The 26,315-nt window shown below is 26.5% G+C and overlaps 3 protein-coding genes across 6 annotated transcripts; all 3 read right to left on the bottom strand.

The window, feature by feature from the left end:
- Positions 1-1,511: 1,511 nt before the first annotated feature.
- Positions 1,512-9,996, bottom strand: LOC113549883 (glycoprotein-N-acetylgalactosamine 3-beta-galactosyltransferase 1-like). 2 transcript variants are annotated; one of them, XM_026951382.1, is made up of 9 exons: positions 9,150-9,996; positions 7,410-7,461; positions 4,879-5,142; positions 3,702-3,854; positions 3,508-3,643; positions 2,497-2,615; positions 2,223-2,324; positions 1,824-1,981; positions 1,512-1,755 (listed from the first exon to the last, which is right to left on the bottom strand). In XM_026951382.1, exons 2-9 carry the CDS (start codon positions 7,417-7,419, stop codon positions 1,549-1,551), a joined length of 1,149 nt encoding a protein of 382 aa, XP_026807183.1. In that variant the 5' UTR covers positions 7,420-7,461; positions 9,150-9,996; the 3' UTR covers positions 1,512-1,548. The 2 variants fall into 2 exon arrangements, with proteins under 2 accessions (XP_026807183.1, XP_026807184.1); XM_026951383.1 differs by lacking the exon at positions 9,150-9,996 and adding an exon at positions 7,814-7,872.
- A 3,999-nt stretch (positions 9,997-13,995) lies between these two features.
- Positions 13,996-14,976, bottom strand: LOC113560474 (cytochrome b-c1 complex subunit Rieske, mitochondrial). Its single transcript, XM_026966362.1, has one exon. The coding sequence runs from the start codon at positions 14,862-14,864 to the stop codon at positions 14,076-14,078; it is 789 nt and encodes a 262-aa protein (XP_026822163.1). The 5' UTR covers positions 14,865-14,976; the 3' UTR covers positions 13,996-14,075.
- A 770-nt stretch (positions 14,977-15,746) lies between these two features.
- On the bottom strand, positions 15,747-26,149 carry LOC113550720 (ATPase family AAA domain-containing protein 2-like). 3 transcript variants are annotated; one of them, XM_026952743.2, is made up of 19 exons: positions 25,737-26,149; positions 24,363-24,446; positions 24,223-24,296; positions 24,036-24,155; positions 23,594-23,956; positions 23,295-23,528; positions 20,975-21,489; positions 20,350-20,598; positions 20,043-20,255; positions 19,693-19,874; positions 19,373-19,544; positions 19,010-19,195; positions 18,642-18,922; positions 17,990-18,390; positions 17,122-17,219; positions 16,958-17,021; positions 16,639-16,740; positions 16,321-16,523; positions 15,747-16,109 (listed from the first exon to the last, which is right to left on the bottom strand). In XM_026952743.2, the coding sequence occupies exons 2-19, from the start codon at positions 24,437-24,439 to the stop codon at positions 16,041-16,043; spliced, it is 3,603 nt and encodes a 1,200-aa protein (XP_026808544.1). In that variant the 5' UTR covers positions 24,440-24,446; positions 25,737-26,149; the 3' UTR covers positions 15,747-16,040. The 3 variants fall into 3 exon arrangements, with proteins under 3 accessions (XP_026808544.1, XP_026808543.1, XP_026808542.1); XM_026952742.2 differs by lacking the exon at positions 25,737-26,149 and adding an exon at positions 25,192-25,585; XM_026952741.2 differs by lacking the exon at positions 25,737-26,149 and adding an exon at positions 25,234-25,585.
- Between the last annotated feature and the right edge of the window lie 166 nt (positions 26,150-26,315).

Genomic DNA, 26,315 nt, shown 5'->3' with positions numbered 1-26,315 from the left:
TTATTTTTATCATGACTAACTAACTTAGTTATTATAATGATTTATATTATATTATATAAAACTATATATAAGTTAAAAATAAATTACTCAACAGTCAACACGTTACCTATACTAAACTTGTAAGGAATTGAAATGGTCTAAAAATGCTGTAAGCACTAGCTATCACTTGAAATACAGATGATTCAACAAGCACCATTGCTCATCTGTATTTTTCTTTCAATAGGTAAGTATTAAATTCATTAGACTGATTTTTTAAATTTATAAGTAATAAGTATATATATATATATATAGGTATACTACTTAGTACTAACCAACCTACCTAAGTAATGAAACATCATATTTAGATTTTTATAATGTTGAGTATACTCCTGTGTCTAATACTGTCATGGCAATACAAACTTCTTTTTTCAAAAGAGGTGTTTTTTACTTTAAAGTGTTAAAACATATTTTTATTTGAAAATTTTGATGTTCTTACAAACTTTGCCCACATTAAAATTTGATCCAACAACTAATAGTTATTGTTTCAAATATTTAGTACTTAAATTTAATCTGGCCCTATAGTGCATAGTTTAAAATACAAGATTTTTTTTTCAGTTGTTTTTATAAGTCCTTTACACTCGAAAAACAGAATGCATACAATTAACAATTGCAATAGTTTCACTATAGTATTATACTATAAAATAAAAACGTCAATTATTGAATAAAAAATAAAATAAATGTAATTTTGTTTTATCGACGATAAAAAGATTTTTACATATTCATTAATAATTTTGATTCCATTTAAGTATTTAAATTTAAATATCAAGTTTTACACATGTCTAGTTCAAAGAAAACACAGTTTAAAGAGTAATATTATTTGTACATACACTGTATATATCAATAAATGTAATAAATACATTTAAATATTTAATTCAGATGGAAATTAGTTTAAAGTTTTAGTGTTTATATAATATATGAAAAATCAATACAAAATGTTATACTTGTTAAAATACATTTACAATTACACTATTTAACTAAACTAATTGTTTCGTTGTTTTTTAAAATAAATTACAGTTCATTTAAATATATAAATTCCCTTTATTTTCAATACAAGAATAAGTAGTATAGTTACTATAAATTACATTTAAGAACAATTATTTATTGATAAACAAAAAAATCACTAATAGCAAAAAAATATTATTAGTGACATTTATGCTAATATAAAATAATATCTTTGGTATTTAAAAATGTATTAAATCAAGACATATTATAACAGTTTATTTTATAAGTAAACAAAATATGACCACAGAAATAAATAAATATGGTGCATAATTATTTTGTTCATTTAGATAATAAGAAAAACAAATTCAAGGAATCAAGCTCCATCAATAAGAACTTTATGAGCAAATTGACTAGGATTTGCCAATAAGTTATTGACTAGTAAAGATGTTCTGTACACCAACAGAACGTGTGAATGGCACGGAACTAATTATTCTAGTTTAATAAAATATACAATATAAGAGTCAACTGTAATCACAGTAAAATGTCTTAAGAACATTTAATTAAAGTTTATACATGTTGTGTTTTGTTCATTGGCTGATCAGTCTTAGTAGCATTACTTTCTTTGCTAAGATAATTTTTTTTTACGGTAGCTGGATCAATATTTTGAGTCACTCCATACGGTCGTAAATGATAAATTAGATATTCGAGTACATACATATTATTAGGATTAACATAATGGAATGAAATTGCAGTATCTGAACAACAATCCATACCCTAAAAAAATTTTAAAAAAATATAAGTGACTAAATTCATTTAGTTTACTATTATGTTTTTGTTTTTACCTCTACTATTGGATAATAAATATATTTCCAGTACCAAAAACTTGGATCTGTATGTCCAGGTATAAGATGGTGTTCTGGGATAAATGGAAAGAAACGTCCACGACCTAAACTATCTCTAGTATCCTCAGCTTTTACTCCAACTAATTGAAGACAAATACCTATAAAAAAATTCATAATTTTATCATTTGTTGAAATTATAAAATAGATCTAATGAATAATAATAATATGAACCACATTCGACATATTCTATAAATATTTAGAGAATTTGACATAATTTATGACAATAAGTCTAAAACACCTCCACCATGAAAATATAATGAACTTAAAAAAACCTATAAGCTATACAATAATAAATAATCATATACAAACATTTTTATTTATTAATAAAAATTAACTAACCAATTTCTACATCTTCGGCTCCACCGTTGTCTTGCCGACATTGTTTATGAGGTATAGCTTTTTCAACAAACCTCCTAACTGATTCTTTGCTTAACAAATAACCTAAATAAATTATTAAATTATAACAATATTCTAAATGATTTTAATTTTAAAAATATAAGAATATAATTTTTAAACGTACTTTATAATTTACTTACAGTTACAATACTTATAATTAATATTTTAATAGTGTCTATTATTAACCTACAAAATATACTTTGTGTTTATTAATTACCTGCACCGCCACTCATGTATCCTTGTTTAACATAGGGTTTAAACCTACAGCCTAAGAAAATTGGATCTTTTGGGTTAAATGAAGTTAACATATACCTCAAATTCTCGACTATAACATACCTGTAAATAAACATACAAAAATAAGTATTAAAATGTTTCTTTTTATTTTAACTATGAAATAATTATCATATTAGTAATGTGCTATTAAAAAAAATAAAATATTGTCATATAATAAATAAAATGATCTATCTTCTGTTAGACTAGGTTAAGCTAACTACAAAACATAGCATTGATACACGAGTTGTAGCTACTGGAAGAGTAGAAGAGGGTATAAATGTAATATATTATCACCAAGTTACTATGGTCTACAATGTTTTAAAACTTTTTATACATAAACAATAATAAATAATTATTTTATAAACACATATTTACTATCAATACTAAATTATTAGATACATATCTAGAATATTAATAAATTATTTTAAATATTATAAATTGTTATTAGTGGTATTAATGATATTATAAAACGTATTATAGCTCTGTCTAAATTGAAATTATAAATTTAATTTAATTAATACTTATAATACTCGTAGTTATGTAAGCCTATTATAATTATTATAATCAGAGGCTTATTCATCAGAACATTATTAACTAAAAGCAATAAAATATATGCATTAAAAAAAAATTCTTTAATAAGAAGTAGCATATGTAATTTTATTTTTAAATTCTATATTTATATGGGATTATACTTAAACAAATATATATAATTCACAGAGTAATAATATTTAAAAATACTAATAAATTGCATTTTATATTATTATAATTTTTTGAATTTGAATTGTACAAAACAAATTTGTGTCAAATTAGATTTTTAATGTACAGCTTCCTAAGAAATATGCATATGCATGATTTTCTGAACCCTGATTATAATAAATAGTATCTACTTATTACAAACACAATACAGACATGTTAAAATATTTCATTTTAAAATATAAAATACAATTCTACATACGTATCATCGTCAGCTTTCAATACATAATCATAATCATTATAATGTTTATAGATGTACTTAAATGCTTCTTTAGTTTTGCCCCAAAGATATTCTCTACCTTCTTTAACTGGTAATGCAATAGAAGGTAAGCTTTTATCTAAATTATGAGATTAAATTAATTAAATTAAAATCAGTAGTATGGTACTAATACAAACCTTCAGTAGTGCTCATAAAAAGTAATGTATTGCAACGTTTACCCCATGTGGCTTTTACATGTCTTGCTTTTTTAATGTGATTACTAGGACTAGTCATGATCCAACAGAGAACTCTAATTCGTTTTTTAAGCTCTTGAGCCACAAGATCTTCATCTATAATTTAACAAAATAATGAAATATTTTAAGACCAGATGTTCTCAGTTTAAACGAGATGGTACCAATATTTCAATGGTTATTGCATTAAATTTTTATGTCAAGTCAAATTAGTAAAAATATAAATTTTTTTTTTAATAGATTCTATAGATATTATTCTTATAAAATTAAAATTAATAATTAAACATCACTAGGCATTAATAGTCATTAGGCTATCAGCCTGATTTCATAATCTCAATGAGGACTAAAACATAGCAAATTTTATTTTCAGAAAAATCATTTTACTTTAATTTTAATATTAAACTACTTGGTGCTAATTCGGTATGTGTTATAATACACTTAAGTTTCTGACTGTAGCGCTCTACATAATATCAAAGTTGAGCATCATTCGAATACAAGATTATTAAAAGGATTATTTCGATAATATTTTATTTGAATAATTTTCAAACATAGTTATTTGGATAATTTTCAGTAATTTTATCATAGTTAACATATGGTTGCTATTTTGGTAATTAAAACATTAACATATTAAAAAACAATAGTTAGCATTGTATTTTAAGTTCATGATTGTAAATCTTCTTTTATTTAAAATAAATAGAAAAATAATATAAATGAAACAAATATAGAACTATTTAAAGAAGAAACTAGAGAGTAAATATATGGAATGTATTAATTGTATTTTGTATTAGCATTATGTTTGGCAATTTTTCAATCACATTTTTATACGAATACGAAATAATTATAAAAAAATACATTATCTCTCAATGTTTTGAATGTGAGTTCTAACAATACCGTGTTATTATAATTGGTCGTCCAAGGCAAAGTTATAAATATTTAACCCATTCCCCCATTCTATAATTTAATATTTAACCCTTTTTAACTTATTTGGTATTATCGTTTTAATAGAATATTATATATTTTTAACATTTTTTTAAAAATATTTTTTATGAAACCTGCTTTAACAAAAAAATAGCTGGTCACCAAATACAAAAATTATTTAAAAATTATAATTAGTTTGACTTACGAAAATGTAATGTCTCATTTTCTCCATGGTCTTTCATAATGACTGAATCATTGAATGAACCTTCATTATCATGTCCATGTGAATGAGGATCGTGGTATCTAACTGGATCATATGAAAACTTTGATGGAAGTATTTTAATATCTTTAAAATGGCATTCAGTAATGGATATTGTAGTATAAGCAAAAAATATACCAAATATCACACCAATACAAAAGATTAATATGGCATTTTTTTTAATGCCCGGTCGGCTAAAATATAAAATGTCTGTAAAAAATTAATTATATTAATATTGTTAATAATCAAAGAGTGTAAAACATACATAACATTATTTAATATTTATAATTATTGTTTAACTAGTACTATTCATTTTTTATTCATTTGAGTACTTAGATATTTAATCTACATCCCTAAAATAACACAAAATGTAATTTAGTAAAAAGATACAAAATTACAATTATAGTTATTACTTTAAGTACCTATAAATATACAATATACATAAAAATTAGAACACGATTAAACATTGAATTTAGCAGAAATAGAGTTAAGAAATTTTATTATGAATATTGAATGTATACCTAATGTTATTAATTAATATGTATTGTTAATTAAAAACTATAAGTGCATTAATAATAATAGAAGAATGAATATGAATTGTTTCAAAAACCAAATTTTTCATAAAACTGACCTCTCTTTCCTGATGGATAAACCCTTCTTATTTTATGAATTTTTTCGAGATGATTGGATCTTGCAAACAACATATTACCATGTAATATATTTAAGAATTTCATGTTAAAATAAATTAAAGTACAAGGATTATAAATTCACTTTTTAGTGCTAAGCTAATAACAGAAATACCAGAATATAATATTTAACTAACTCATCATGAAATATTGTTGATTATAGTTTGGCAAGAAATAAAATTAAAGAGGGGTTATATAAAATTGCTATCCTAAGCTAAAATAAAAAACAAACTATTTAAAATTAATTATTTGTATTTGTAATTTTTTTTTTTTTGTGGAATTGTAAACACATAACAATGAAGATGGGATCAAGAATATGCAAAATAAAAAAACTATTTATTTCAAAAGTTATTTTCAATAGAATAACAATATATTGCTTTATAATGTAAATTATACATAATAATTAATACTGAACTTAACGCAAAAATTAATAGAAAAAGATAAATATACTATAGTATAATAAATACTAATATATGATGTTCATAAATATTTTGAGTCTAATTACTTACTCATTTTTCTATTTTTTTTTTTTCCCCATAAATTGCAATCAAGTATAAGATTATTTGGTATTTAAACTAAACAGGGTAAGCTATAAAGATGAAATTTAATATGGAAGGAAGTAGGTGTACACATTACTACATTATATATTTTAAATTTAAACCCAATAAGCATAATGATAAATATAGAATTATTATTATTGTATAAGACAGAACATTTTAAACAAACTATTTATTCATTTAAAATTAAATGAGTGTAAAAATCAAAATATTTTAACATAATACAATCAATAAGAATATAAGCACGTACTAGACTTTATTTTAAACTAATATTGTTTAACGCTACTATACCATAAAAAAATACAATGTAATTGTATAGATTTTTAAATTTAATAGCATTTTTTTCTTGGATGTGTACTGTACTGTACTACTATGTAAACAACAAACAGTTTACCCAGAACGCTTATCAGGATACTTTATCTTTTTGTTTATAACTACCTAACACATTAGGAAATGCTTATATATGAATCACACATACAAATAGTATTATTAATTATTATTTACATGAATATCATATACCTATGTATAGTGTATATTTCTAATACAATTTAAAATTTGAAGTAATAAGTAATACATTTATTAATTTAATTTATGCAGTTATTGTATTACTTTTTTATGGAAATTTAACTTAAAAAGTAAAAACCAATATATTTGGTTTAATAATTGTTTCACTTGCATATTTAATTGACTAAATAAAAATATTTCATATTTTAATAATATTTGTTATTTACTGAAGACATTTTTATTTTAATATTAAATAAAACATTGAAATTATCTACATTATTTCTATGACATCATGTAACAACAAACATAATTTATTAAATAATGAAATAATTTTAATAAATTAATCCAAGAAAATACATAGAATAGTTATTTTAGAGGAAAACAATTTAAAACCTTTTTTATATTAATACACATCATGATAACACCTAAACCTCCTCTCTAAAAGCATTTTATTGTAAACATAATATTATTATTTATTTATTTTTTATTATTAATAAATAGATTTCTATAAATTGTATGTCTGAGCTAGTAAAATATAATTTATTTTGACAACTTTAAAATTTTTAATAAGTTTCATGAAACAAAATAACTTATAAGATATCTAAAATTATAGCATTTTATAACAACTTTTTATTATTGAGTCACTATTTAGTATGATAAATTAATGATAATTAAAAGAGTTAGATAGATACTAAAAATATATAATATGTACAAATTAAAATTATCTTACCACTTTTCATTGCTGTAAACTTAAAATCACTTTCCTAATTTTTTGGTTAAATCTGAAAAATATTTATTAGCATTATTATTAACTATTTATCTTGTTAGTTTTTTTAATAATTTATAAAAACAAATGTTTAACATAATTTATAGGTAATTAAACAGTGATTAAATTATTATTACTAATAAGATTGTGTGCATTGTTAATTTTTTTTAATTGTAGCCAATTAAATCTAGGGCTGACGATTGGTTCTAGGTTTTTCTATAGTTTAATATGAAATATAAACAAGTAATAAGTATTAAAAATTAAAATTGAATAATGTTTAGTGAAGATTTACTATAAGATATAATAACAAAAATTTATTAATCAAACTAATAATAGCATAATTTTACAACTAAAATACAAGTACTCACATAAACAGTCTTGAACCCAATTTTAAAACTTCTAATTCATTAAAATGATGAAAACAAAATAATAATCATTATTGTTTAATAAAAGTTTTACTTTATTGAGACATAAACTATCTAACTGAATAATTCATCATATCCAACAAGATATTTAATAACTACTCGTAAAAAACAGTTACAGGGGATACCACAAAAGACCACTTAAAATAATATTTAACTAGGAGGAGAACCTACCTATTTAAATGTTTTGACCTTTATTTACTTACAAGTGTCAGCCTGTTAGATGTTAAAATTGTTACATGTTGATTTTTTTATTGAATTACAATTGCATTATATTTTACCTAAACATTTTAATTTGTAACAACTATAATAAGTAAAAATGATAAATATAGAGCATCTAAATGACCTAAATGCTTATTAAAATAATGAAATTAATAGAAAATTAGATGACATAATGATGAAAGTAAATACAATGATTCAAGCAAACATACTATCATAAAAAGTTACTATGTATAAATATACAAAGTGATTTAAAAATTAGTATACCTAAGTTACTTAAATTATTTGACATAAACAAATATTAAAATTATGTTAACTCTATTAACTTTGAAATTATACTCAAATAAAGAGAATCTTTCAGAAATTTGATTTTTATATAACGGCCTAACCTAACCTTTAACTTATATTTTATGTGCTATGTATGTTCTCATGACTCATATAGTCATATGTAATTAGTAATCACAACGATTTGAAATTTAAATACTAATTCAGTATTTAATTAAATTTTTGATTATTAACTATTTGTTAATGATTTCCAAATATATTATATAATTAAATACGTTTTAAACACTAACCATACATTTTTTACAGATATTTATAATGAGTAGTTTTCATATCCCAAGTGGCCAATTCCTGATAATAAACACTAATATTTGTAATAGTTTAATCAATAGGTACCTAATTAAAACATTTTACGTATTAGAAATTTTATAAATGATATGATGATGGAATATTATGACTATGTTTTATCTGTATGATTCAACTACTTAGTGTAAATGTTTGTCTATTAAACAATACATTATGGGTGTGGACACTTGTAAAAACAAAGTTGGACAGCTCAGAATATTTTTGATATAAATGTAAAAAATTATGTATTTAATGAACTCACACCGCCAATTGAATAGATCTGTCACGTTGAACTTAACGCGTTGAAATCGACAACGACTAGAAACATGTCTTAGACCATTTCAACACCTAATAACAGTGTACCTAACTAACAAGATCGTGACGACTACAAAAAGAGTTTGACTCAAATCAAAAAACACAAGCGTCCGGTACCTACCATAGTAGTATCGCAGACAACTAGCGGCAAACCGTCCGCAGGTGAACTGGTCCGTCGGCGAAGGGAGACCGCTCACATCCATCTTACACCAAAGCTTAGGGACATCGACGGTGCGTGTCTGGCGTAGGGTTGAAGACCGGCGGCTTATTATCGGAGACGTTCGACGGCGGTTTTGGTCCGTCGCGAACGACGTGCATGACGATCTGGACGACGTGCGACGACTGACCAGTGACCGGGACCAACGAGTGTCGATATTTTCGAGCAATGGAGAGGAGGAACCGAACCGAATGTCACGTGCCCCGCGGGGAAATGTGAGCTTGAAGTGCTTTGCGATATCGGCGTACTATTATCGCGGTCGACACCGATGCGCGTTCCTCCGGTTTCTCGTCGTCGCTCGTCCGTCCGGTCGCCGAGCTCGCAATGCCTCTAATGGTTTACGATAATTTTTTTGTTTTTTTTATTATACATCACATCGTTATAACGTAATTATTCGTATTATCTACATATGCGATGCATTAAGGACGAGCTATTACGCGCACGGGAAGTCTATTATAGTATATTTAATTTTATCGTCGTAACAGCCAACACCGCTGAAAACGATAACGTAGCCTCGCCGCCGTTATTCGTTATCGGCAATTAAAAAAAGTCGAAACGATCGGTTTTCCTACGGACGACAACAACACTATAATAATATACGTTGAAAATTACTACTAAGCAACTGCGACTGGCGAGTTTTCGTTCGTTTTTCAACCCGCGGACACTGCGGAAATAGTTTCGACAGTATAATAAAATTATTATCTTTACATGTACACGTTTATTATATTAAATTACTGTGCGTAATCGTTAAACGGTTACTACGATACTATCATTATGATATTTTGTTTGATTCGTAGAAAAATATAAAAAAAAAAAACCGTTTGATATTGACAAGTTTAATGGTGCTTGTTTTTTTTCCGTAGGTTATGGGTGGAATATCTTAGAATTTTTGTACGACCGAGGAAAATAACAGATTTTTGTTATTCGCGAAGCGGTTTCACATCTTCCGGGTCGTCCACACGTCGCAGTTAGATTAGTCGGTATCGCAATATTACACCCGTTATCTATATTGTCCTACGACCAGACATATATATTATATTATGTATAATGTGAAATGATATTTTTTTTATGTTTATGATTATACCGCGAACTGCTGCAATAAGCATAATACCATAGTAATTACTACCATGACTAGTGTTATATTAGGGAAGTAGGAAGCTACCATATAGTAGGTATCATGCGATATATCTATTCCACGCTAAGTATAAAATAGTATGCATTCACAGCCAGTGGCGGATTTAACGGGGAAAATATGGACATTTGCCGCCTGAGCCCCTACACGAAAACGCCCCCCGTATCCAGTGTCCCAGTCATCACTTATTTTCATTTCAACAAAAATTGTCAAATATAATTAGTCATTTCTTAAGTTTTTGAAATTTTGGATTGTAACACATCAAGTAATAATTGGGATAACAATAATACCGTGTAATATATTCGTACTCGTACGTATTACCCCTATGTACAGTCAAATCCACACACCGGCATCATTATAACTATTTTTATTTATATTGTTTTATTACCTAACTAGTTTAATAGTTTTTTAAGATCTGAGGGAAGGTGGGGGTAAAGTTCTCCACGAGTTAGTATTCACGACAATTCAAAATTATTGGGCCCTTTAAATAAAATAAAAGCCGCTAGGGCTTTTTTCCTTAAATCCGCCACTGCTCACAGCCACAGCCTTCAGTTAATAAGAAGTAACTAATAAGTACTATTTGAAGTCGTTGACTTGTTGACCGTTGTATAGTAATCTTTAAATTGTCTACAGTTTTTAACTCCTCTATCTCACTCATATTAACCAACATATCTCATTTACACTTAATATGTAATTATTAATGCATTACTAAACAGGAGCTACATGTTTAGTTAGGCATCAATGAGATGCATCTAAATGACTTGTGTACAAAATATTAACAACTATGAGTTCAATTTACAATGTTTTTGCTTAGGCATTTAAATGGTTAAGATTTATAGAATAAATTAATTGATTATTATTAATGAGATCAAAATTTGAAATTTGAATTTCAAATGATCTTAAAATATTAAGTGACTATACTTTTTTTTTTTAATGTTAGTAAGAAAAACAAGAAATTTTACATTAAACTTTAAACCTTTAATGTAAAACTAAAAATAGTTTACAAAACTGTAAACTATTACTACTTACTTGTAAATAATTTACAAATTTCAGTTTTTATAAAATGTTAAATTCGATTTCTTTTAGTTACAGACAAAAAATTACGTGATCAAAAATAAACTAAAAAAAAGTTTCAAATATCTATAAATAGCACAAAAATATTTAAGATATTTTAAAATGTTTATCAGGTTTGGGTTATAAATTTTACAGTTATTTCCAAATTTGAACATATAAGTAATTTTGATTTCATTAAAAACTAACGAAGAAAAAAGTTAAAAAATTTCGGTTTTTTCTCTACTTGATTTTGTTTTCCCGATTATCGTAAGAAAGTACTGGTCATTTTTTACTTTTAAACAGTACCTACCTACCCAATATTAACTATATAGTTCCAACTTGACCAACTTTTTACTAAAAATCGCCTACAAAGTTGAAGGTTCAAATATTTTTTGTTTTTTTTTTATATATATAAAAAGAACGCATATCATATAAAATCAATCGTTCCGCTCAGAATCTAATGATAAGTAATGAATATTATAGTTTTAATTAAAAAAAAATAATATTAACCTAAATCTAAAACGAGACTTATATTATAATTTATAAAATGACGTATAGGTACATTCTTGTCTATCGTATATCTAAGTGATGGCGATGGTATCATAATAGAAACCTATGAGAACGAGAAACATAATATCACACTTTCAAATCTAAAGTATGAATATTAATAATATTAGGTATTCTTGACTGAAAAATAATTTATAAATTTTCTTGATTTTTATTTAATTCATAAAAATTCTAATTTTAAATACTCATTAAAAATTATTGTGACTGTATTTATTTTCGATAATTTTTAATTGGTAGATAAATGAATAACTTACATATAAAAAACCTTAGATACATTTAATTTTCAAGGTTTTAACATTTAATAGAGCTAAACATTTTTTTGTTAAAATGTATGAAATAAAAATAAAAAATATATTAATAATAATTTCACTGGTTTATAAATTGTAGAAAAAAAGTTGTACAATTTAAAAAAATTATAGGTACCATTCATACTATGTATAGAAATACTAATATAACAATTTGGTGAATATTTCAAGTATCTATAATGTTATTGTATTTAAAAATTAAAGGTATAGATTAATGTTTATAGATACTTAGTACCAAATGTTTATACCAAAGGCGCACCCATGGGGGTGGCTAACGGGCTTTAGCCTCCCCCCAAAATGGCTAGCCCCAAACATTTTGATAATTTGATTAGGTATATTGACTTTAAATTATATAAAAAAATTATCAATAAACGAAATTGAAACATAGGTATAACATAATATTATATATTTATACTTTTCATTCCGGGCCCCAGGAGAGACCTCTGTTTATATTATTATAAATACTATTAATATTCAAAAATGATTTGAATTTAGCCCCCCCCCCCCAAAAAAAAAATGCTGGGTGCGCCCCTGGTTTATACTAGTGTTTTTTAAATATGGAATCATTTAAACTATGTATAGACATTTAAATTTTTTTCAATATGATATGCATTGATTAAAATCGTTTGCTTGGTCAAAAGCACGGTTAAAGATATACGTATAATAGTAGGTAGATATAAGTATATCTTTAATCGTGGTCAAAAGTCTTAAAAATTAAATTCAAGGTTCCTTATAAATTGTTATAATAGATTAATGTATATTAAGAAATATTAAAGTTACATTTGTACAACTTTTTTATAAGCATTTGGAGTTCATATTTTGACAAAATCACGAAAATATACAAATTATTTCATAATTAAAAATTTATCAAACATTCTTAAAATTAGATACTTAATAAAAGATAATGATTTTATATTTTATATAGTTATTTTGTTGTACCTAATTCAAAAATAATTTTTGGTATGGATTTGAATGATTTAATACTTTTACACATATTATTAATTATTATAATGTTTTATACACATAAGTTATAACTATTAACTTTTGCAAAATATTTAAATTACTTTTAAACTACAAACCTATTCACTCTGTTCTGTGGTAAGACGTAAGTGACTAAAAAGTTAATAAATTGTACAGATATAATATATTATTATGATATATAGTTAAATATTAATAATATATAATAAATTTAATATTTTCGGCAAAAATGATTCCATCTTCTATATTAGTGTATAAGTGTATTAATACTATTACTTATAATAAAATAAATAATTATAAAATCAATATAAATATATCATAAAATAAAGATACTCATAGTAATATACTAATAAAGGCTGATAAGACTGCTCAGAATTGTTTTTCATATGCAATGATTTACCATTGAATTCAAAGTTAACACATCTATTTCAATGACTACAATAACTTAATTATGGCATTGTATATTTGGCACATTCAATAAAAAAGAGCACGTTTACCATTTGTTATTGTGAAATTGTGTTTTAGAACAAACATTTACAATTTTGGTGTTGATAATTTTTTTATTTATATTTCAGTTTGCTGATAAATTATACAATATTGTATTTGGAGTAAATTTAGCTAGGTTTATGAAATTACATGAAATTGTTATCACAAATTACATATTGTTGAACATTAATATAAGATTTCATGTTCAAATTTTAAAAACAAAAGTAAATTTCAGATAGCAGGATTACATATATTTAAAAAAATGTTAACAACGTACAACATCTAAAGACAAAAACTTGAATATACACATTAACCTACAAGAAGTGTATTATCGTTAATGAATTTATAAGGTGGTACTTCCATGTTCGTCGGTGCAGGTCCTTTACGAATTCTACCAGCTGCATCATAATGTGAACCGTGGCACGGGCAGTAATAACCACCCCAATCTCCTGCGTTGGCAATTGGTACACAACCCAAATGAGTGCATACTCCAACAATTACTAGCCATTCGGGCTTTTGAACTCTGACAGAGTCGTCTTCCGGGTCTCTGAGTTCAGCCAGAGTGGTATTTTGCTCGGCTTCGATTTCTGTGGCTGTACGATGTCTAACAAACAATGGTTTTCCTCTCCACTTGATGGTTGCATTCTTGCCCTCTGGTATATCATTAAGGTTAACTTCTATGGAAGCCATGGCCAAGACATCTGCGGCTGGCGCCATTGACAAGACAAACTTGTGAACGATCGCCTTGGCGCAGAACATTGTACCAGTAACGGCAGTACCCAAAACCATGTAAGTAAAGGCATTTCGACTTTCGTAGGTGTCGCGATTAGATGCATTCGGGTCCTTCACTGAGTTACGACGGTAAGCGCTGTAATCCGGAACCTTAAAATCGGTGTGGACCAAACGAATTTGGGTCGCGGTAACTGCAGTTAATGCTTTCTTGGATAACAGATTACTTTGCAAGGTGAAGTTGGTCAGGTAGATCGGCCTAGGTGGTACGGTTTGTTTAGACGGTTTACCTGCGCACGGCGCCTTGGTTGATGTGGTCGCCACGACTTCGGTACACCCTTTCACCGCAGTAGAAATATTACGGAACATGATTATTGAGTTGTAATAATAATACTACGTATGAAAAGAAAATCTTAAATTCACCACCGTTGCCGAAAAAAAAAAGGTCGAAAACTAGGGCTGACCTTACTCGATACTTCGATCTATTATCTCCGAATACATATGATATTATGATAAATATATGGTAGCAAGCTGGTAACACATTGATATTAACTGCTGTATACCTCGAAAACAGTAGGGCCAAACCTCGCAAAGACGGATGATTTGTATGCGGACCACGGGTAATACTAGTTCTCCCGAGTTGTGATAAGGATTTGATGCTATAGACACAGAACAACTTTACTGTTCTATGCAAGTGCAACAGATCTTCTAAGCACGATTTAAATATATACTTAAATCGTGCTTCTAAGACCGTGGTGCTTAGATAGAAAAAATAAATCTTCGACATGAAAATATTATTTTAAGGTACCTGTGAATAAACCATACTAGGCATTCTATCATCATAGTTGATAGCATGACAAAATATATTATATTATATATTTTATCATGGTCGATAGTTCAGAGTCCACTGTCTACAACCATTTAAGTTTATAATTTTAATATTGTAAATTGTGTTTTACAAGATTTAACGTCATGACTACCCAAGTGAATACTTGAGGAAATAATTTAATCACATCTTACAATATAAATGTTTATGTCGTTTAGCATTGTCTTTGAGTACTTTTCTTTCTACAACGAACAATAAAACATTTCATTATTCTATTAATTTTGACTAAGAATCATCAGCTATTGAGTGGTTTTAAAATTTCATTTTATTTTTTTCCAATTTCATATATTTATATGAATGAAAAACAATTTTTAAGTTTTAACATTTCTTAGATTTGTTGTTTTAAAAAATAATAAAAAGCTAAATATATTCACAGTTAGTTTATTAAAATTTATAACATGCCTAAGATTACAACAACATTTTAGTTACAAGTTTATATTTATGGAAACATGAAATTTAATATTTCGGTATAAAAAAGAATAAAATAATAATAATAATCAGATAAATTAAAAAATAAAATGGCAGTATAAAACTGATTCAGGACCAATAAAAAATTAATACAGTTTAAATATATACCTATTTACCATAATTTACCATGTAATATGATGTTTAACTAAAAATGTCTTTGGCAGTTTGGTACAGTAAGATACAATACATATTTATAAATTCTTTTCTTCAAGATCTTTAATGTATTGAAGTTTAAATTCTTCAAATTCTGCCTTTAATTCCTATAACAAAAAATCCAAACAATTAATCACAGAATACAACAAAACAATATCCAAGAAATCAACTTAACACTTTTAAAGCCAAGATATAAAATGTATTTTATAAATAGGTTAAAATACAGTTTTATAAAACTAAAACAATCTGTACAACTATACAATTCTTTATTATTATTTTTTAAACATAAGTAATTATATAATAAGTTAAAAGCAATACCGTCACTAAGGTGGATCGATCCCATATTTGTAAATACTGACTAATTTTATTATCGAGTAATGAAAACAAATCGATAATTCCATCATCAATATTATAATTGTCGAATTTTTCCCAAAATGTCATAATATCTTTACATATGAATGCACTAAGTAAGTTTTTATCAATTTTAAGTTCTTGTTTGATTATGACTGGTATTGATAACTCTATAAAAAAAATTATTATTAATTAAAAAATTGTATAATAATCATAATTTATAAAAAAATAATAGTTTTCTATAAGAAACCAAAATTATGAGTTTTAATTATAAATATTACTAACCTAATTGGTTAGTTTCATTAGGTGTAGGACTAGGTGAAGTTGATCGGTCCACCCATACTAAAGAATGGTTGCTATCATTACTACTTTCATCAGCTCCATTAACTGAAAATATACATTTTTTATTTGTAGCTATTAAACTATGATAAAATTACATTTATTTATAATTATATATTTGATTGCTCAGTAAAAGATGAATAAAGAAACAAAAATTTTACCATTAAACTAAAAGTAGCCAATAATATAGTTACATTTATAAAATGAATAAACTTAAATACAGTTTTATTAAAAAAAATATACACATAAGCTATTTAGCACTTACGACTTTCGATTCCATTAACTGTGTGATTACTAGTATTCTCGTTGACTGTATTGTCATCAAGCTCCTAAATCAATTGGAGTAAAACATTAGAATGTGATAAAGTAATAGAATATTTATAAAATTTAATGAATTAAATATGAATAACTTTAATAAAAATGATATACTTTGGAATTTTTTGAGTATTTTTTCTTTTTAGGGGTTAAACCTTTTTGCCACATATTACGACGTTTTTTCTTTCTACCATTATTATCTTCATTATGATCTGAAAATAAAATGATGTATTTTTATTCTCTTATTATATAAAAATGTATAAATCTAGATACATGAACATGGAGTATTTGGGATGACAATATTCATGTATTCAATGAGACAATTTTACTATTAAAGTAAAACTACTAACAATTATTTATTATTATACATTTATTAAATACTTAGCTTTGTAATTGTTTTTAATAAAGTGTTAAATAAAAAAAATTATATTTTTTAAAAATATATTCAATATAGTATAGTATAGAGCAGGGATGGTAAATCCATGGCACGCAAAAAATTAAAATATTTTTATTAATATAATAGGTAAAAATATTTTGAGCACACGGCTTTTATTGGTCAATAACGATTATTCAATTTTAACTGTAGATAAAATAATAATATATAATATTGTGTTTAGCACGGACTAAGATATAGTAAATAAAGTATAACTTAGTCCACAGTGTTTAGTATGTTTTATATGTTTATTTAGAGTAAGCTGCCAAAATATATATATTTATATTATTATTTAATTTACAGAAAAAATTGAATAATGATTATTAATCGATAACAGCTCATAATATGTACCTACCTCTGTAAACACTAATCAGTACAACTACGTATATGATATTTTTCATGGCACTCTCGAAAAAAAAAGGTAATTTTTGGCACATAGTGTTAAAAAAGTTTGCCACCCACCAGGTATAGATAAATAAATTATTCGTGATAAAATGCTATATTACTGAGCTCAGAACTCAAAATAAGTAAATTTAAATTGGTAATTACCATCTTTATCTACTATTTGATGTTCTTTCTTTATAGTATGTACGAAATCAGGAACACAAGTTTGTTCAATTTCAGTAGCATTACGCTTTTTGCGTTTATCTCTGATATCTCGACAAGTATCTTCAAAATCAGAGTCCATTTCTGCTTTGATAAAAGCATATGCTTTATCTCTTAAAGAACAAGCTCTATGTCTAATATGTTTATCCTCTGCACTTTTATCTGGATTATACTCCAACGCATTTCTTACAATAAGATCAATATCGTCTAAGAAGTCTCTGGCACAAATGTAGCTATGTTTATCAATTTTACTCATAAGAGTTTCTAAATCCATAGGTTCCTTGATAATATCTAAATAATCAGGTACTTCTTCTATGTCAACTGGCTTTGTGAACATGAAAAATCTAAAACAGTTATAAACAGATTAGTTGGTATCATTTAATTCATATCCAGATATTTATAAAAATTTTATAAACATAATTTCTAAAATCTATTAGTTGATTTTTTGAAAGCAGTTTTTAAAAATATAGCATTATGAATATTACATATTCATGTCCATTTTGGTGGAAGTATTTACAGTAAGTAAACATGCCTGACTAAAATTAAAATTTTAAAATAAAAAAAATGTTTATAATCATTAATAAATAAAACTTACTGTTTATTGCGAGCTAGTTTAGCACAAATGTCTCGTAAAAATATTCTAAGTTCTCTTAGCGTATTCTCTTCTTGACAAATAATATTTTTTAATTCGGATTCACTTAGTTTTGGAGGACTAGGTAAAGGAGCAATAGGTAATTCTTCTAATGGTTGTTCATTAACTACAATAGGTGGTGTAAGAGCTTTATCAAGTAACAGATAGAATAACGATTGTATAGCTTTTTCAGATGGATTGGGAATACAATATTTTCTTTTATCACTAGAAAATATATATGATATCTGTAAAAACAATAATAATAAATTATATTACAAACATAATATTTATAGTTGGAACATAATATAAGCTATATCGTAAATATTTATTACTTCGTTTGGTAAATTCTTGAAATCATAAAGTGATGTGGCAAATATAAACACAGGAAGAGTAATATCTAATGATTCCAATAATTCTAAGAACAGTTTTTGTAATGAATATGTTAAACTGGACCAAAATTCACCTATATTTGGAATAAATAAAATTGCAGGAAGATGCTTAGGAAGCTCTTTAAAAATCTGAAACAAAATACGGTAATATTCAGTAAAAAAATAATAAATAAAATGCATAAATATAAGGAACAATATGATACTAATTTAAAAAATATAGTTACTATTAAGTATTTTATTAAATATATATATTACATCATAAAAAATAATTGTATTCTAGTTAGAGTAACTATTTAATAGTATTACTTGTACAATAGCTTCCTCAGGAGAACATGCTGAATTGCTATGTAATGTTGTACAGCTTAATGTATGTCTATAACAATTTTCAAAATGCTGTAGAAGTGCTGGAATAACCAAAACATTTTTTGAATCCGATAAGCTGTGAACCAGAAGGCGAGGAGCTTTTGCTACTCTCAGTCTAATATGTAAATAAAATAATAATTTAATATTTTTTATAGCTAAAATAAAATAACAATTAAAAATATAAACATATATATAGATATATTAATAATAGTATAGTAAATATACTTCTTTACTTTGAAGAATATATAATCATGTACAATTACCTTTGATTTGATTGAGATTTGAGTTCTGGAAAGATTTTACTTATATAGGATATAAAATCATTCAGAACACCTTCATATAATGGACGGTAAAAACTTGGAAGCTTTTTAGGATTTAGTACAACATTGCGCTCAGTAGTTGGTACAATTTTACTCATAGCTTTTTCAAAATCTTCAAGTTTCACCTAAAATGAATGTTGTATTAGAATATTTTATAAGTACAATTTTTAACTAAAAACCTAAAATAGTCTATTGATTTAAGAGCTTTGTTTACAATAATAACTAATTAAAAACACAGAAGATGTGCTTGTTTAATTAATAAATTTAATTTAATAAAATAAAATAAATATTACCAGAATCTTTTCTAAATCTAAGAGAAGTCTTTTTGATGTTTTATAAATTTGTGGATATGTACGATTTAATGCCTGCAATACTGATTCAGAACACAGAGAATTCAAATCAGCACCTGTGTAACCAACAGTTTCTTCTGATAGTTTTACTAATGTTTCATTTGCTGGATGATTTTTCCATTTACTAGTTACAATACGTAATATTTGTAATCTGTCCTATAAAAATAAAAATAAAAAATATTTAAAAAAAAAATAAAAATATTTAATTGTAGGGAAAGACGTTCAAATTAATGGAATTATTCAATGTTACTTTGTCTGTTGGGAGAGGAAAATAAAGCTCTTTATCAAATCGTCCAGGTCTCCTAAGAGCAGGATCAATAGAATCAATACGATTTGTGGCACCAATAACAATGACATCACCACGGTTTTCTAATCCATCCATCATAGCTAACATTGTAGTAACGATGCTATTATGTACTTGATCTTGTTTTCCTGAACGTACTGGTACTAATCCATCAAGTTCATCAAAGAATATAATAGAAGGCTTCATTTCTTTGGCCTGAAAATATAAAAAATACATAGCAAAATAATAAACAAATAATAAATATTTATATTTTTAGTTTCATATAATAAATATAGCAATTAAAAATTGAACTGAAATAGTTTATGTTTGTTTTCTTTACAAAAACAGGAACTTTAAACTCCGAAAGCCTGTGGATTAATTTTATATAATATTCATAAAATATTGTAACTAGCCTATTATTAGTTTTTATAATTATTCGTTATAAATATCTTATTTTTATTATCAGATCAGGGAAAAATATAAAAATTAATTATTTTTAAAATAAAGACTTAACCCCAACTACAATATTGATTATATGTATCACTTTGTATGAAAAAAGTAATTTTACATTAAACATTATAATATAATTTACCTTATCAAAAAGCAGTCTAAGTTGTCTTTCTGATTCTCCAACCCACTTGCATAAAACATCAGCACTTTTACGTACAAAAAATGATACTTTTTGTCCACCTTTACTACATTCATTGGCTAATGCTCTAGCAAGCAATGTTTTGCCTGTTCCAGGTGGTCCATGGAAAATCACTCCTTTTGCTGGATGTTGTTCAAACATTTCAAAAACGTTTCTATAAATCATCGGGAAAACAACCATTTCTCTAAGACAGTCAATGTGTTCTTGTAAACCACCAATATTATCAAAACCAATACCACTGTCAACTACAATTGGTTTAATATCTTCTAAAGAGGTTTTATTTTTATTTTTAATTTTATCATCTCTTGTGTGCCCTTTGGGTTTTTTAATAACTTGAGTTTGGTTGACAGATGTCTCTAAATCATTATCAGATATACCAGAGGAACTTGAATCAGATGAAGACGAAGAACGACGTTTTCTCGGACCGTTCACCATTTTTGAAGGAGTTTTTATAGCTCCTATAAATAAATAATAAAAATATATGAAACTAAATAATAATTAATATCTGCATGTTGAAATTTGAGTTCAGCAGAATCTATTTTGTGTTGTTAGTTTTAATATATAAGCAAATCAACACAATATAAAATGAGAGATTAGAATATTAACTGTGTTTTTTCATTATTATAATTTTAAAACAAGTTAGAGTTTTAAAATTGTACATATTGTTTTAAATAAAAATCAAAAAGAAAGCATTGATAATATTAATACCTTTAAAATTATAAAATGTGAATTTACTGTGATAATAAACTTACAACACATGTCTTCTTAATTATAAATTAATTATGTATTTTGTTTAAATAAATATTAGCCAAAAAAAAATTATGTTTACTATTGTGTTTAAAAATAATATATTTATTAATAAATTTGATAATAGAAACTAATAATGATACTTAGTGGCCATAGATAGTAGATAGTGGAATTATAATCTACAAAAATCATTTAATTTCATAGTTAAGAATATAGTTTTCTTTTCATTATTTTAAAACAATAAATTATAAAATCCATTAAAAACATGGGTAGAACCAAATTGAAGTAATACATTTTTTAATTATGTAACAATAAAACAAAAATAGTACAACTTTTTATACAGAACAAAAATGAATAAATATATTTTAAAGACACATTACTTTTATTAAATTGTGCTATGCAGTTTAATTACAGAATATATATATATAAAAAAAAATACTTAGTTAATACTCAAAATAATAATTGTTATATAAATATTTATTTAGTTACTAAGAAACGACTGACAAAAATTTCATCTTTTTCATCTTTCAAAAATCAATAACATATAACATAATAGGATGATGTTAATATCATAAAGAATGTAACTTAATTCCAGTAGCGTCATTTGTGGGGGGGGGGGCAAGCAACATATCCTTGGACCCGAACAGGCTTTTTAATTGGTTAGGATGATCTATATCATCAGGTTATATCTCTAAGGATATTTTATTTAACTTTTCTAGTGATAATACAATAGATTGAACTATTTTTTCAACATATTACAGATATTATGTTATAAGCTGTTATTAAATTATAAGTCAAGAATTTCATTGTGTATTTTGTATACAATTATTTGAAGATAAATCATTATTAAACATTTGAATATTAAATGTGATGAAAATTGTAATTTCAATCATTCATTTGAAATATATGAGACTGTAATAAACTTATTTATTAAATTCCTAAATGCCAATAAAAAAAACTCAGAATCTTGTATTAAATTTCCAAGAACATTTAATTACATAATAATTTACAAAATTTAGTGAAACAAGTAAAAACTCGGCACTGATAAAAATACACATGACATATATTTTTATTTATTTTATTTTATGTAAGAATAATTTATGGGAAACTATACATTAAAAAAAATATATATACAAAACCTCAAATTCCCAAGAATGGCATAAAATATATTGAAAATTTCATTGAGTCATATCAATATGAATTTGTGGTGTAAATAACAAATATTTATAGCTATTAATTTTTAAACTAATAACAAAATAAATTTCAAAAACTAATCTAAGGTGAAAATTGTCTTGTTGGATTTTTCCAATTATTATACTCAATAAATGAGTATGTAAAATGAAAAATATGTTAATAGATTTGTTTAATTGTTTTAGTAAATTTTTATGAAAAATTAAAGTGCCAATTAAAACTAATTTGAGTAATAAGGATTCCACTATAAAAAATAATTGAATTTAAAAATGTTCAAAAATACTCATTAACTAAATAAAAAATAAAAGGTACTCATAAAACTTACTTGTATTTTTTTCAGAATGTATTTGAAATCTTTGGACAGTAGGTTTAATCTTACGCAAACTGTATCTATAATACCTTGGTCGATTGGATTGTCTGATGCTGCATTGCCTTAATCTTATAGTCCTTCTTTTTTTTTTGCCATTTAACTTATTAATAGATGTTAAATAGTCTTCAATATTCAAGTTATTCAACTCTTCAGAACTCATGGATTCATCACTGCTTTGTTCCGTGGCAACTATTAAATTAAATTATACAAAATAAATTAATTTTTAATAATTTTATAGTATAAATTATACTAACTATTAGGTTTAGCTTGATTTTTATTTCGTGTGCGTTTTATACGAGTATATAAATCAACATTGTCAACATTTTGGTCATTAGATTTATCACTTGCTTCAGCTACAGCTCTCCTTGTTCTTGGACGACTATCATTAATTTCAGTTGAAATAGAGACATGTTTACCTTCTTGTTTAGAATCATTACTTTGTGATGAGTTATGATTGGTTTCTTCTTCTTCTTCTTCTTCTTCTTCTTCTTCTTCATTTTCTTGATTATCTGCATTAACTTCAGTATTAGCATTAGCATCATCATCTTCTTCATCGTCCTCTTCATCATCATCTACTACTTGTTTCAATCTATAATTTCTTGTGATTCTACGTTGAACTAAATAAATATCATATTTATTAGATATATGCTTGAGTATTGTTGTCAATAAAAGTTATGAAAATAACATTAAGTTTACCATCTCCATCTTCATTTACCATGTTTGGATAACCTTTAAGTGCTTGAGAACCAACAATCCAAGTGTCACTATAATTTTCATATCTTAATTTTCGTTTTCTGGTACTTCTCCTGGTTCCTTCTGTATTGATAAAATAAAATAATATTTTTAAGTAGCTATTAACATCAAATTAAACTACTATTTTTACCTATATTGTTTGAATCATCTCCTTCATGGCGATCACTACTTCCACGTGTATGATGCATGGATGAAAATTTAGACCTAAACATTATATGTAACAATAAATATAATACAATTATGCAATATTATAATATAGGTATACTTTACCTTGTATGAACCACGGGTGTGAAAATTTGATCATCAGATTGATCAGATTGACTTGTAAATCTACTCCGGTTTCTCATTATGTATCTGTAAAAATATTATTAAAAAAGTATTCAATTAAATGATTTTTATTACAGAAGGATATATGTACAAAAAGTTGTGTACAGATTGCATCATTTGTTGGATTTCTCAATTCAAAAACTTTTTTTTCCTAATGCAATGTTATAAACTTATAATTAACATTACTATATCAACAATACTTCCTGTCTATCTGTAATTAGTTTTTATATTAGGCATTTAAACTTTAACTGTTTTAATTTAGATTTTATTAAACTTATTCAAGTGATAGATTTTCATAGATGAATTATAACTAAAATAAATAAATAATAAATAAGTTCTATCCATCAAATTTGAAGTAAGTCTTTTTAATTAAATTCTACAGGCATTAATAGAATTATAAGTTATTATTTACTAACTGAGGAAGAATTTATGAATAACTATTTAATCTATATTAAAATATGGATATCTCAATGTTAAACAGGTATCTAGGCTTAAAATCTATATGGTTTAATTTTGGTAATGTTGAAGCCAATTGGACAATTGATTACACAAACTAATATCATTAAACTTAGCTTAGGTATATATGTTATGCTGAAATCAAAACAACAGAAAATTATTTTTACTCGATAAATTAAAAATAAACATTGCAGTAAAGTAGCAGGTAGTCAGTGGATCAGTATAAAACAACATAAGATCACTTCGATACCGCTGGACGGACGGGGATGTTAATAATAACAATCGATCGTGTCTTGCAACCGTAAAAAAAACCTACCAATGTTTCAATTCAGTCACATGAAGAAACGTCACGACTCACGATTTGCTAGCAATGCACATTGCAACTTGCAGTGATCATCCGGAAATTCGTGCACTATCTACAGTCACTCGTCAGTACGTTGGTGCCGAGTGCATTTTACTTAGCGGCCAGCGACCTCGTTGATAACAACACGTCGTTAAAATAAAATTTATAGTTAAATAGAGAAAACCTCGAGCAAATAACGATGGTTAGCCGTGGCACTAATCGATCGAACAAGACAAAAATGTAACGCAAAAACTAAATGTCGAGGGAAAATAATAATAAACTGAGGCAAGTGGTGTACGTCGGTCGAGAAATTCCGCCAATTTCCTTTAGCCTATTGTGTTCGGCAGCGTTTACTCGCGCACGCACTCGCACACACTATTACACTAACCGATAATAATAATAATAACAACGACAAGTCGTGGTCTAGTGGTCCACATGCATCGCCGGGAGGTGGAGGGGGGGAGCCTCCCGAAATCGTTCCGCCAAAAACCGTTTCAAACTCTTAACTCACTACTCACTAGTCACTAGTCGTCCGACCGGTGTGTCGCCGGCCGTTCGTTGGTGATTGAGCACAGCGGCCAACCCTGCCCGGACGGGAGAACGCGCGTCCGTTCGCAGTGGTGATGAGGTTGCTGGCTTTCGTGTTTAGTTGGAATTTGGATTTCTACGTCAGGTGTTCGCGGACTGGACGCTGGTGAACGGCGATGTCGACGGTCGCATACCGTGGGAGTCGTCGTCGTCGTCAGTAGAGAACTTTGGTTCTCGGGATGCGGCACGACAAGCGAGTGATGTGTACACGGGCGAGTTTTGACTTCACAGAGTGCAGTCGGAAATCGCAACACCAGCACGACGGTGTAACACTTGTCTTCGAGCACCGCGAGAGCGAGCCGTCGACGGGACGACTGGAACGGTTCGATACTTCGATAGCCAGCCGTGCTCGTGCTGTTACTTGTAGTGTAGTAGGTGCTGCACTGCTGCGGTAGGCGAGCGAGTGGGTGAAGAGACTACTGTCCTCGCGAGAGGGTTAGATTTCAACGGGGTGAGACTTGTAAAAGAGCAAAGGCTCAGCTGGTAGCTAGCCTGGAAAGTTGAAATGC

Source organism: Rhopalosiphum maidis, chromosome 4, assembly GCF_003676215.2.
Source record: "Rhopalosiphum maidis isolate BTI-1 chromosome 4, ASM367621v3, whole genome shotgun sequence".
NCBI lineage: Eukaryota > Metazoa > Arthropoda > Insecta > Hemiptera > Aphididae > Rhopalosiphum > Rhopalosiphum maidis.
This window is presented reverse-complemented; position numbering and strand designations above follow the sequence as displayed.